The 14,867-nt window shown below is 38.4% G+C and overlaps 1 protein-coding gene across 1 annotated transcript in view; it reads right to left on the bottom strand.

The window, feature by feature from the left end:
* Positions 1–14,867, bottom strand: part of COL25A1 (collagen type XXV alpha 1 chain) — a 323,161-nt gene that overhangs the window by 113,289 nt on the left and 195,005 nt on the right. Inside the window, exon 5 of the mRNA XM_069782996.1 lies at positions 13,946–13,963. Coding sequence (XP_069639097.1) covers positions 13,946–13,963 — 18 coding nt within the window. The remainder of the gene's footprint in view (positions 1–13,945; positions 13,964–14,867) is intronic.

The raw sequence follows: 14,867 nt of genomic DNA, 5'->3' as shown, positions 1-14,867 counted from the left end.
TGAAAAAGCATCACATGCTATCTTAGAATCATAGAATAGTTTGGGTTGGAAGGGACCTTTAAAGGTCATCTAGTCCACCCCCCCCTGCAACGAGCAGGGACATCTTCAACTAGATCAGGTTGCTCAGAGCCCCATCCAGCCTGACCTTGAATGTTTCCAGGGATGGGGCATCTGCCACCTCTCTGGGCAACCTGTTCCAGTGTTTCACCACCCTCATCGTAAAAAATTTCTTCCTTATATCTAGTCTAAACTTACTCTCTTTTAGTTTAAAGCCACTACCCCTTGTCCTATCGCAACAGGCCCTGCTAAAAAGTATAGTATGACCGAGATTAACTCCTCATGAACCAGTATCTCATGTAGGCTGTTCTGCACTCTACCTTCAAAGAGCCTCCCTACTTCTTCCTCTTGCTGCATTGAGAATAGACACTTGGAGTCCTACTCCATCCTATACTAGACTACTGTGCAGCAGATTATTTTTCTACCCCTGTTATATCCTCTCCAATAGGAACATACATACGTGTGCGTGTATGTCTTCACATGGTTGTGGGCACGTGTGAGCATGCTGGTGGTAGAATTTAAAAACCAGACTTCATTTCTATATCAGCATTCACTCAGTAGTTGAATGGTTATGTCACAAGTAACAGAAAATTTAATACATAGCATGGTAGCTATGGAATAGGCAAAAATGAGTCTGCTATCAATAGATGAAAATATTTATTATGAGTCATGGGCTTCTTGATAAGATTCAATAGTTTATAAGATTCAATAACAAGAGAAAGTGCAGTTGACTGGAGTCTTGCACTTTCAACAGAAATGATGCCACAGAAATTCAAGGAGCAATGAATTACACAACTATTAAAAAGCATGTTTGGGCGACAGGAAGACAAAGAAGAATGAAAGGCTGCTTCCAAATTTTACAATAAAATAACTAGAGTGCAAAGAGTTTTCAAGGTAGAGTGCTTCAACATTTCCTCAGAAGGTTATTTATTGGCATTTATTGTTGCATCAAACTACTGAAGCAGGAAAGAAGTTATAGCTCTAAACAGTTTTTATTGCCAAGACTTCACACCTTTTATTTTGCATTGAACATTAAAAGGGATATGAAACAAAGGAGAAAAAATAACTAGCACTGCTTAACCTCCCAATTATTCCCATTTATTAAAATAACAATAGCATAGTACCACTCCAGAGGAGTTTTCTGCACTCAGCAGTGAGGACTGTACCAGTAAGCAGCCAATAATCAGACTGTACAAATATAGAGCTATTTTGCTCAAAAAGCCTGCTATCCTGGCCCCCTGGTCTAAGCAGATGAATTAGGTATTGATGCCTTGAACCCAATCAAAACATTCTACTTTATGGAAGCAATTAATATGCTCCAAGAGCAAATGAGAACTTGGGAAAACAATAATTAAAAAAAAAAAAAAAAAAGACTTAAAAGGAAGACCAATATAGTCCAGTGGAATTTAGGGCTTATAAAACTGCAGGGATCATGGAAGTACATTCTGGCTTTCTTTCCCAACACAACAGAAATTGAAAAGAAAAAAATTACACCTCCTGCCAATCAAACTCATGAAATCCTTTTTCCAGATTTTTTGAGATAAAAAATACACCATTAAATATTTTTTATACTTCCTTTGGTAGATTTTTATCCATAGGCCAGCTCTCTCATTTATTCCTAGAAGCTTAGTAAGAAAAAAATCTCCTCACTGGGAATTAACAACTTCCCATTATTTTCAGAAACAGTAGTTCATACTCTAATTTTTCAGTCATTTTTTACCTAAAACTTGAACAGTGGCTTCTGTAATTCAAAGATTTCCGGTGCTTCCCTGATTGCTTAGTGGCCTGGTAGATAATTCAGCTGAAATGACAGTGTCCTTTGCTCATTTGATCTTTTTTGTTTTACTTAAAAGAACCTTTTTGGTGAGGATGACAGGCTGAACTTCAAGCATTTTGAAGAAAACAAACAAAGGAGGAAAGCAAGGGAAAGGGAGAGTTTCAGAGCAATGGAGATTCGCCACTGCCAGTCACTACCTACAAGAGAAGCACCTATGGTCATGGAAATATGTCCTCCAAGCTCCCTAGCCCTCTGGATCTTTCAACTTTACTGTCTCCATTACTACTGTGTAGAGAAATAGCATACAAATATCTACCAGACAGATCCTCCTTTGACCAGCAATTGGGTCAAGAAGATTAACAGATGCTCCATAGGGTACAGCTCTACAAAAAAAATCACAACCACACAGAAACAAATTGTTGAAATACCTGAAAAACTCTCTGTCCATCTACTTGAAAAAAGGACAAGTTTCAAAACAAGGCAGCTAGTGAAATAAAAGTAAGCCGATTCAAGGAAAAAAAACCCAACCTGACTGTTGTGACTCATACCCATTTCATGCTGTTTTCATAGATTCTCCCACTTCCCCATCTTTCTCTTTGGAAGAAATTAAAAACAATCCAAAATTCATTATTGAAGGCGCTAAGATTAATTTCAAAGCATTTGCTACTAAAAGCCCAGTACCCTGTTTGAAGAATTTTGGCACGTACGTGCTATCATATCAAGGCATATTTACATTAGAGTAATAAAGGCTGAACTTGTGTAAATGAGCAGAACTGGATAGCTCGCATACAAACAAGGTTTTGCAGCTAACATACATTTGGTGTATTTCAACAATAAACTTAATTTCAGCAAACGGATTTTAACACAGACTTTTAAATAGGGTCGGTCAATTCCATTCTTCCATTTACCATGGTGAATCCACACTTGTTTCAGTAGCAATGCCCTGAGTTTCATTCAGTATTTCAAAGGCATTGCATCCTGTATATACGCTGTTTTTTCTTTTCCAAACTTTACTACGCAGTACAGGGTACATTTGCTCATTCAAGGTAGTACAATGCCAAAGAAAGATTTAGCTATTCTTTTAGTGCTGTCTGCAAACACCACTATAAAATACTACTGTAAAAGAAGTGGTGTGTTGGATTACTTAACTCGTGAATGGTTAAAAGAAAGAGCAGTAAAATATTAGTACAAAACCATAGCCATGTAAAATACAGCCCAAAGGATAGAAAGGCTTCTGAGACTCCAGTATAACCTCCACAGATTAAGAGCAACGAAATTATTTCACAACCTAGATAACTCTTTTAACCTGAGGATATGATAAAGCTTGAGAAAAATGTATTTTAGTGAAATACCAACATACATTTCTCTGAGGATCTTATCCTTCTTTCTTTCCTATTCCCCCCTTGCACATCCTGTAGTCCCTTAAGTAGTTTCTGTCCATGCCAGGCTCCATCGGTACCCAAACAAGCCATTTTATAAGAACTGCCTGACAAACGTAATGATAAAAACTACACTGCACATATCTATCTGAGGCAACCTGTAAGTACTAGGTTACTGCAGATGTCTCCAAACTATCTTAGCTACAAGTCATTGCTAAAAGAGGCAAAGACTTGACACTCTAAGTCATAAGTCTAGTCTTGATGAGGATGTGTCAACCCTTAATCACAGATTAATTTATTCAAAGTAAATGACTATATAGAAGTAAAAGCGCATAAAAATAGCTTATAAGATAATATATGTGTTACAATATGAGAAACAAATGCTAGTAGGAGAACTAAACCTTTCGTTTATCTTCCTCAATTTCCTCATACAACAGGGGAAAACTACAATGACATACTTCATCTTGAGAGCTATTTTGAGAACTGTACAGATTTGTAAAGTTTGAGTTGAAACACTGGATAAATGCTAAGGAATTTTTACATCAACTACAAACATACACATACTTTTATACATAGACATATAAAAGTGAGATGACTGAAGATATGTTTGTAACCTTTAAGGCTGGCAATGTCTTTCTTTATACAGGAAGCAATTTAAGAAAACATAAAGTTTATTAAAAACAAAACAGTTTTCTCCTTAAGACTAATAGTTTGGTCTACGAAATTCAGAACATCTTCAGGGGAAATTACACACATATGTATATGTATACTTAAATGGATATTCATTCTTTTTTGGCAAATGATCACTAACAGACATACTGTGCAATATAACTGGATTGTATTTCTGAAAATACGTGATTCTTTTACATGTTTCTCAGCAGCTCACAACTCTTGAATGTTACTGATGGATCTCAGCAAAAAAAGATTATTAAGAACTCCTATGCTATTGCAGGGACAGCCAAAGCATTTTTCAAACATAGAATCCTGGATTAAAGCTCACAAACAGAATGGACACTTCCCATGCCATGCTGATTAATAACACTTCTGGCAGTACACAAAACACTCCAGTGAAAGGAATTGCTGCATTTTCTATTTTTTCTTCTTTCTCTCCTCCAAACTTGACTCATACTTAACAGGAAAGAATAGCACATCATCACAGCTCTTCATGCCCAATTCAATATAAAGAACCTGAAGCATTTCTGCTAACATAAGGTTGCTTAAAGTCAAATTTCAATTGACAAAATTGTCACTTTATAACGGAAAATACAAATTTTGAAACTTCCATCTGTCAGCCTAAGATCCAAAGCTCCCAGGTTTGCTTGAATTTGCAGGACTTCCAAGCTTCCAGCACAGAAAGTCACCAGGGCTCTGGACTGACAATGGGTGATCAAGAAAACTCTAATATTTTGAAAACCTTGTGAAAGACTAAGGTCTTAGATATCACAGCATTATGTTTAAGTCACCATAAGCTTGATGAAATACACATTTTTATAACTCTTCATTTCTTTTTTTTTTTTTTTTTAAAGCTAGTGAAACTACTGGGATCTGCAACAAATTGAGCTGGAATTCAAAGCTGAAGTACAGCATGAGGATCAGTTAAAAACAATAAGCCAGTAGGAGTTTAATATCAAATTAAAAACATGTGCAGCAGGATAGTAAAATACTATATAATATTCCTGAACACAGTGCAATACTTTGCTTTGACATAATTCCTAATAAAACACAGAACACACTAGTGTATTTCTGCCATCTGTAGAATAGGATGAAGAAAATACAAAGGTCATTTGATAAAGAAATGATTTAGGAATACAAGAAATATTTCAGAGTTCTTAATTATATTTTGACAAGTCTTTGTACATCTCATAATGGAACCACAGTGCTAGGCTTGCAATTGCTTTTTGTACTCATATGTACTCTGTTAAGCTAAGCAATGCTATACCAAATTAAAGCTTACAAGTAATTTTTGCTTCACAGTTCTTCTTCACTTGCTGTTAGAAGATCTAGTATGCCTCGGTGACAGCTGCAACTTCTAGATGAATAGGTGGAATGCTAATGTGTGATTCCCCATAACATTTATGCTAGCATATGTAATGAGTGAATCAGACCTTAATGTTTATTTTATTAAAACAAAACCAATTCTTTTCAGAAATTAATGATGCCAACATGAAGAAAAGTTGGTAACACCCTACAAATAGAAAGCTGTCATTCATGTTTTCTTTTAGAGTTTTATATATTAGTTTTATATATTTTTTTATTCTAGGACTTGATTTTTCAGAGTAACGGTACCATAAATTGTCACTATGTGAACTATGAAATGAGGGGATTAACTTCTAAAAGTTTTGGGCCAAACAACTTAAATTGTTCCAAGAACCCATCTTCCAAGCTTTCTTCATCTACTGCATACACCTGCTCTGGAGGGAGATCTTCAGGTTTAGTAAAAGAAGCCACCTTCATAACAAAAGAACTTATTTTACGAGGGCATCCAGAGCTGACATTACCTTGCGTGAAGAGCCCTTTCTACAGAATTCTGCACAATGACGTATTGGGTTTACATGCCAAGGTTTTGGTAGCGGGGGGGCTATAGGGGTGGCTTCTGTGAGAAGCTGCTAGAAGTTTCCCCTATGTCCCATAGAGCCAATGCCAGCCAGCTCCAAGATGGACCTGCCACTGGCCAAGGCTGAGCCCATCAGCAATGGGCACCATCAGCCCATCAGGTGGTAGTGTCTCTGTGATAACATATTTAAGAAGGGAAAAAAAGTTGCTGCGGCACAGAAACTGCAGCTAGAGAGAGTGAGAACATGTAAGAGAAACAACTCTGCAGACCCCAAGGTCAGTGAAGGAGGGGGAGGAGGTGCTCCAGGCACCAGAGAAGAGATTCCCCTGCAGCCCATGGTGAAGACCATGGTGAGGCAGGCTGTCCCCCTGCAGCCCATGGAGGTCCACGGTGGAGCAGATATCCACCTGCAGCCCGTGGAGGACCCCATGCCGGAGCAGGTGGATGCCTGAAGGAGGCTGTGAGCCAGTGGGAAGCCCACGCTGGAGCAGGCCTCTGGCAGGACCTGCGGACCCGTAGAGAGAGGAGCTCACGCTGGAGCGGGTTTTCTAGCACGACTTGTGACCCTGCGGGGGACCCACACTGGAGCAGTTCGTGAAGGACTGCAGCCTGTGGGAAGGACTGATATCAGAGAAGTTCGTGGAGGACTGTCTCCCATGGGAGGGACCCCACGCTGGAGCAGGGGAAGAGTGAGGAGTCCTCCCCCTGAGGAGGAAGGAGCGGCAGAGACCACGTGTGATGAACTGACCCCAACCCCCATTCCCCGTCCCCCTGCGCCGCTGGGGTGGGGGTAGGTAGAGAATTTGGGAGTGAAGCTGTGCCCGGGAAGAAGGGAGGGGTGAGGGGAAGGTGGTTTAAGATTTAGTTTTATTTCTCATTACCCTACTCTGGTTTGGCAATAAATTAATTTTCTCCAATTCGAGTCTATTTTGCCCATGATGTTAATTGGTTGAGTGATCTCTCCCTCTCCTTATCTCGACCCACGAGCCCTTTGTTATATTTTCTCTCCCCTGCGCTGCTGAGGCGGGGAGTGAGAGAGTGGCTGCGTGGTGCTTAGCTGCTGGCTGGGGTTTAACCATGACAAATGAATATTCTTATTTTTGTGTTTGTGGAAAATGAAAACCTAGATTGAATTGGTAATTGTTAAATTAACAGATTGCAAATCTGATGTTTTTCTGAATCAGGTAAGAAAGTCAGAAACAAATTACAAGTTCCAGGAAATGCTGTGGAACATTTGAACTATCTTGCTATTTCAGCACAAGATTTCCAGAGATAGTTACTGAAATTGTAACTCAAAAGCATGCCTATCAGAGGAGGTAAAAGAACACAGTAGCAGAGGTGAGGAAGGAGTCTGGCCTCTGCTTTGGGCATCTGACATTAGATGAACAGAGGTCTAACAAGTCTGATTATCCCCAACTAAGTTCACTTGGCAGGGTACTGTAGGGAAGTCATTAATCTGCCATTAGAGGCTCCTTCGCAAATCCTGGCAAAAGGCTGAGAAAAGACAAGTAAAAAAACATGTTGGAAGCAGAGCACAATATCGAATGCTACAAGAAGTTTGCTTGTTTACACCTGGAACTTACTCCCCTCAGCCTTTTTAAATTATGTGTGGTGCTTCCTTAGTCTTGGTACAGCTGATAGGCCAGCACAGTTTGCCTCTATATCTCCAATTCCGTGCTTTCTTCTTCACAAAGCAAAGAATTCTCTTATTTGCACTAATGACATCTGCTCAGCTGAACAAGCATTTAATATTCACAGCTCTCCCGGTTTACACATGTACATAAGCCTACCAGGGGAAACTGAAGTGTTTTATATTTTAAAAGTGCTTATTGTTATTCTCAATTCCTTTTAACAAAATTAACTTATGCTTTATTGCATATAAAGCTGAGAAAGCAACATACTTTAAAACAATTAAATACATTAAATCCTTCTGGGAAGATACATTTCTTGCATCTTTTGTGTCATAAACATTTATGTACACATCAGAGAGTAAACATGAAGTTTTAAGCATGATTTCTCCTCCTATATTCTCTGATGTGGTTCAGTTTGGCAACTAACATAAAATGAAAAGCCATGATACTAGCATTTGTTTCTTCATGTTCACAAGTCAATATGGACTGAGGGTTTCCTAAAAAAATTGCACCATTTCAATAGTGTTTAGGAGTTCGTTTACAGCTTTAGAAAGGAAAGAAAATGGCAAGCAAATGGTAAAACTCTGCCTGCTAAATACTTATCAAACTTAGTACAAGCTTGTTTATTTAGGCAATGCCCTCAGTTAAGATTAATTTCTGATCTCAAAATTGATAGTAGATTGTTATTAACAGCAATGGGATCAAGTATTTGGCCTTGTTATTGGTACAGATGCAAGTAAGAAACAGACTTTTACATACGGTGTTTGGCTATCTTCCTATGTCTACCTGGCCATTAGATGAGAGTATTTTTTAAAAAACACTACATTAATCTGTTTCTACTGCTGTATATAAGCCCAAACTCTCAGGCTAAGCCTAATCTTATTTTCATTTATACAGGTATAACTAATTAGTTTGGACTTGGTAACAGTAGTTGGGAGGAAATGTGTGGTGTGCACATGAAAACTTAAAAACTACAGATATTTTAAACTCACTTAGGAAGAATTTTTTTCAAAAGACAAATAAACCTGTTATTTATTCTCTTTCAGTTCTTGTCCTTCTTTACCAAAGCCTAACAAACTGTTCATTCCCTTTTAAAAATATATTTCCTCCTTAACTTACAGTACCTGCTTTGACATGACATTGAGGTTCTGCATTCCACACCGACATCAGTAATACCTAGGGCAGAACATGGCAAATGCAGTAGCTCTTTCTACTGTTTACATGTTAGTGAAGATGCTTCAGAAGAAACAAAAAACTGAACCCAAATCTTTAGGTGCAAAATGATATTTGGCTCCCCTTAAATGAAAGATCACAGTAATAGAATGAATGCCCCTATGAATTTACACCAAATTCTAACTCATATTCTGATTTCTAGCTAAGTAATCACAGCTTTACATAGGGAATTAAGAAGAAACTAAAACACACTAAAGTTATTGAAAGAATTTCATAACCTACACTGAAATAATGGCCTGATGGCATCCTGAAAAAGTGAGGGGGGACACACACAAGTATATAAAACAAAGAGAACATCATTCTATATTTGCCTAGAAAACAAAAATTTGAGCGACTGTACCTGTTCTTTGTTAACAAATGAATTTGTTAAAGTTTGACAGCAAAATCTGACCTGCAACTCTTAACCCAAAAGCAGACTAGCATTTGCATATTCAAAATGAGTCATACAATCCTTCAGCAGGATCAGAAGTTTACAAAGGAGCTTAGGGTATCAGCTGCTAGAAGGAGAAACACCCCACAAGATGATTCTCTAGAGTGTGAACAGCTGATGGCCTGGATACAACCAGTGGGCTTCTCTCAGGAGCAACAGTTTTACTGCACTGTGTATCTCAAGGTGATGAACTCTTTCTCCAGCCTCACTCTGATTCTGTCCTTCAAAAGCGTACTTCTTGCCTCCTTCCCCCACTCTCCGCGCAAGTAGAGAGACTCAAGGCATTCCTAGAGGCACACTGCTGGGAACAAGGAACGTGGAGCTTACACCTCAATTTATGGTGATCAGAACAAAAGAAGCATTCAACTCTAAGGCTCTGACAGGTAAAGACTTTGCAGCATTAGTCAATAGGACATATTATGCACCTTGCCCATCGCTTAAAAAGCCATCAAAACACATACAAGATCACTTGACCTTATCAACTGCCCCAGTACTGAATGGCATGTGCTAACTAAGAGGAATATTTAACAGGTCTTGGAATGCAGATGGCTATCCTAACTACCAAACTGAAAGGGAAACTCAGCAGGACTTAAAGAAAATGTTTTACACAACCCCTTTCCCATCCTTCCTGCTGTCAGATACTCAACTCTTTCCCAAGGTCTAGGATTCTCCTTACCATCACAGTGTTCTCTAGGAAGTGATAAACAAATCTCTTCCATACACTGCTGCCATCCACACCAGCTCAAAACTATGGCCTATGTCCTGCTGGCTCTTTCTCTCAGTCCTTGACAAAAAGCAGAAAACTGAAAGTTAAAATGGTTCCCACCAGCTCTGTTGACAGCCGAAGCCAGTAATAGCCTGTCCAACCATGAATCAGAATCGCTGCCATCAGAAATTAAAAATACTCCAGTCACATACCCTGAAGCTTGACGGTAAAAAAGACACACGCATACATTTGTCACCAGAATTGCTATGGTAACCCTTTGTCATGCACACAACACTGCAAAATTTCAGACTGAAATAACACCGCTTCCACAGACATTTTACATACAGGAAAACAAGAATCTCATGAAAACAAGTATCAATCATTAGTATTTTGTCCATTTCTAATGCAGATTTGAATGCCTGCCAAAGAGAAGGGAGAAGCATCTGTGGGGCTGCTATATCTCAAAGTCCCACACAGAGAGTGATCACGTATGCTGACATGAGAGAAAAAGTATGTTGCACTACAGATAGGCCAGGGAGAGGATATTGCCACACAGGAGAACAGTTGACTGTCTGAGACAAAGTCACACTGAAACAGCACCCGGCCCAACATTTATAGTCATTAATGGCTTTAGTTCAGTTTAGGATTTCATAAAGGATCATTTTCTCTTCCTTCACCCGAATACTAAATGCTCTTTTTTACAAAATTTATATGAACTTTACTTCTAAACAACAAAAAAGTTAAAAATAACAAGCCTTCTCTTTACCCAGATAGTACATTCGTTATGGAATTAGCTTTAGACTAGAAGCTAAAGTCTGTTCTTTGACAAACATGAATACTTCCATTATTTTAAACAGGACGTGTATGGGCAAAATTTGGTTGTATAGATTTGTTGGGAAAATAAACCTTTCCGGTACAAATTAATCTAAATACATATTTACATTCTAAACAAGAAAAAAAAGCAGGTATTCTTTGGGGTCACTCAAAAGCCAGAATTTAAGTTTCAGCAAAAATATTAAAAATTTTATTACTTGCTCTTCTATAAAGAAACTCAGTTTACATAGTATTTGAAAAAGCTTTCTTTTTAACAGAAAACTAAAATCATAAGAAGATACTTTATTTTTTTAAAGGTTATGCTAGAAATCCTTTAGCTATGGATTATTGATTTATCTTTCAGAGATACAATAGAACCACAAGATTTTTCTGAAAAAATGCTTGTGGGTTGTAATGAAACTTTCTTTTACTTAAACCAGGAAAATATGAAGCAAAATTCTCTTTTGCAGTGTATTTTTGAAGAAAAGAAGCAGTAAAAATTCAAAGATAAAAAGATAGGAGGTGTTACTGATCTGTTATGAATTTATATTTGTACCCAGTAACTATGTATGTGTTGTGTGAATTCAGTGTGTACTTTTTGAAAATTATAGCAAAAAAAAGAATAGGTGCTAATAAAACACTGAGTGTAAAAAGGATTAGAATTTATCTTTTCTCTTAGTGTGGACTTAAATGGCTATGACATCAAAAACTTTCTTTTGTCAGCATAGTAATTCTCTTTGAAGGCAGGAATCCTTTACTTACTAACCAAACCGACCAATACTTTGCATTTCAGATTTCTCATGGACAGTTAAGACTGAGGAAATTACTGACAACCACGGGTGGCTGAAATTTCTGCAGTTTTTTAATGAGAAACTGCGGGGGTTTGACTTATTTTATCTGTATGTGAACAGATTCTGTTTTCTACTGATACTTTAAAAACAATTTTAAAAATTCTTGAGATTTTCAACCAGAGTTTTCTGCATTTTAAAAATGCTGTCTCATGAAGTTATCTGGATCTGGGTTTCAGTTTAAGGGGAAAGACATCTAAATGTATAGCCTACATGTATTTGCCTAAGACACATAGTTGTCAACATAGGCTAGAAAGCAATTCAGCAGAATGGTTATTCGATTCAGTAGCTGCCTATAATCAGAATCTGTAATTAAGAGGCACGAATGTGTGCAAGTAGTGTCATGTGAGAGGTTCCCTAGGTATCCAAGACAGCTGCCCATGACTGACAGATACAACAATGGCCCAACACAGACTCCAGCCATTGTACGTGAAACAGCCAGAGGCTAGGCTGGAGACCCTGGATCATCTCACACAGCAACAAACACCTGAATGCAGGCAACGTAATTGAGCCCTAGGAGTTTACAACGAGCTGAAGAGGTCTCTAGGTGCACTGAGTATTGACTCAGCCTTCACTGACTACAAGGAGTGCTTACACACCTCACATGTCAACACCTACGCACAAGCTTCTAGGTTTAGGCATCCTGATCTAAAGCTGAATTCTCCTCTGACTGTTTCATGCCATTATGGCTTCCTCACCGGTGCCCTTGCAAGAATTATTCCTGGACTCAAATCAGCCAGTCAAAATTACTAAGTACATACATATCCTGCTGCCACAATAATAGCATCTTGAGCTGGAAAGGAGGAAAAGACAGTATTAAGAGAAATGGTGTTGCTCAGAACAATAGCAATGGCACAGAGATGAGCATTTCCACTGGGAGGAACTACTGAAGTTAGGATGCAAGAATTCTCATCCTAAGTCTTGTGGGCCCTAGTACCTTGTACTTGTTTTCTGTATATTCATTCAGAGCACAGAGTAGTTAATAAAATTTGGGAGGGCATTTTTAGAGGGTTTTTCCTATGGTTTGCACCCCACTTCTCTTAACAATCATGACGAGATTTGTCTGCCTTTCTGCCCTTGAAACAGCACTGCATGCTGCCATCTCCATTGTGGTTCTTTGCCTACAGCTACCTCAGGGCATTTCATGTAGAGATATGAGCTCCAAAGACTGAGAAGCTGTTTACGAGCATTAAGCAAGAGACACTCTCCAAGCAACTGAAATGTGGGAGGTGGGGGTCCAAACCCAGAGGGAAAAGACACGGGTGGCAGCACAAGTCGTTGCCAACTGGAGGGCAGCCCACAGGCTCCAGTAACAGCTTCAGGTCCTCAACAGAGTTTGTTCAGAGCAAGACTGCCACACAGAATTACGATCTCTCTCTTCATTGACCCCCAGCAGCACAGAGGCTGAAGATACCTCTCTGTGTAGGCCACACATCAAGAGCTTACCATGAAAAGTAAGTGCTGTGGGGGGTGGTAATTTCCAATATCATATGGGCTACTTAGATAATACTATTAAATGGAGCCTGGCACTGCAAGGATACTAGGCATTCAAAACTGAGTGGGATGACGGTTTATAACGCAAACTGTCTTTCAACAGAAAACGATGATTAGAAACAAGAAAATCTGAGAAAAATGCTTGCTTCCCATAAAGAAAATCTTAACTTAAAAAAATTCAGTCGATAAGGCTGTAAAGCTTTGACTTTCAATTATGATTCTGAAATATAAAAGGCCGCCACAGAAATCCTGGTTCAGGCAACTCACTTGTGCTAAGATGGTCCCACAGACTAGAGTTCCATAATGCATCTCACGTGTGCAAAAAGGTAGAGTTTTTCAACTGATTTCACTAAGTTTGGCTTTAGTATTCACTTTTCTTTTTCCTACTTCCTTGCTCTTCCACATTTCTATATCACTCTAACTCAAATAATTTACATTTAATTTTTGCTATACCTAATGTTTCCTTTCTGCTGTTCTATTTCTACTTCAGAACTGAAGTTCGACTCTAGATTACCACATCTTCAGTTACAGCTCACAAGACAAAGTTCTACTATTCTTAAATAAAGCAGAACTAATTCAAAGCAGTGTATATAATTAATCAAAACAGCTAGCAGTGCAATATTTAAAATAACTGAGGGCTGCCTGGATTACTGCAACACTATTAGCATGTGATTAATAAGCAGTTGAAGTATTACATTTGCTACACATTTGCTAAGTTATTTTATCTTGCTTTAAAGTTAGGTGGCAAAGTTTCAAGCCATAGTTAGGAGATTTGCTTTATTCAGTATTACGTTGTTAACCCCACCATCTGGTCAAACAGCTGAGGGAACTCAACCATATGGGGGGGCCCATCTTTCTCTCTTGGGAAATATTTGCCTTACAGAATTATGCAATGGTTACCAGTTTCTAGCTTATTACAGTAGGATTTAATAATAAAAAAAAAAAAAAACTCTGTAGAAAACCTGAGTTTGGTGGGCCCTGTATTTAGCTTTAACTTATGCAGGAAAATAAGATGGCACTTACTTGAGGACCAGGCTGACCCTGAAAAACAAGAAAAAGATAAGGTTATGGTAAATTAAGACAAGGATTAACTCCTTAAATAGTAGCAAATAGTTACAGTACTCTCTAATGAGGACATAACAAAAAATCCAGTAAGTGTATTGAAGTCAGATTCTGACTCTTAATTCTATATTGAATTTGAATGTTCTAATTCCAACTGATGAACTTTCTTGCAAGTAACTGATTCCAGAAATAAATTACAATAACACATCATTGAACCTGCATTTGAGAAACTTCATACTTTAGATAGTCAGAACAATTTAGAAATGATAGAAAGACCTAAGTTAATCATTTTCAAGTGAAAAAGAATCCACAGATGCTGAGCTAATTTAGAAGTAGGTATTGCGTGCTTTTTCTCCTTTACGGCTTGCCCCCATGCTTCAAGGAGGTGCTAATTACCGCCTATTGAACGAACAAAGTCTAAAAACTGGAGGAGCACATTGCTGGGCAAACAGTAGTCTTTTTGCCATTGCTGCAAGCACCACAGTTTTAAGCAAGTATAAACCAATATTAAAACCAGCAAGTCAGCAGTAGATTAACTCTTGTCAGTCAGCCCAAGAGGTAGCTGATACATTTCCTCTCCCTTATTTATCGTCACCTTTGGACCACCCCTGGACAAATGGAGAGGCATCCTTTGCACACCGAGGTGTTGTATGTATCTCTTGCTGCTGCAAGCCCTTACAGACCAGACTTCCTATCACTAATGTTCCTGGCCTAGGACAGCCGGTGAAAGTCATCAGTTATTCTAGCCTACTCATTACAAATTATCTGCATGAAGCAGTATTATATTACAAAACAGTATAGTAGCTGTGACTATGAACTACAATCACCCAGACAATCAGCTCACACTGTAAGACAGAAACAAATATTCATATATTTCTCCCTA

This window comes from Haliaeetus albicilla, chromosome 1 (assembly GCF_947461875.1).
Source record: "Haliaeetus albicilla chromosome 1, bHalAlb1.1, whole genome shotgun sequence".
In the NCBI taxonomy this organism is placed as follows: Eukaryota; Metazoa; Chordata; class Aves; order Accipitriformes; family Accipitridae; genus Haliaeetus; species Haliaeetus albicilla.
This window is presented reverse-complemented; position numbering and strand designations above follow the sequence as displayed.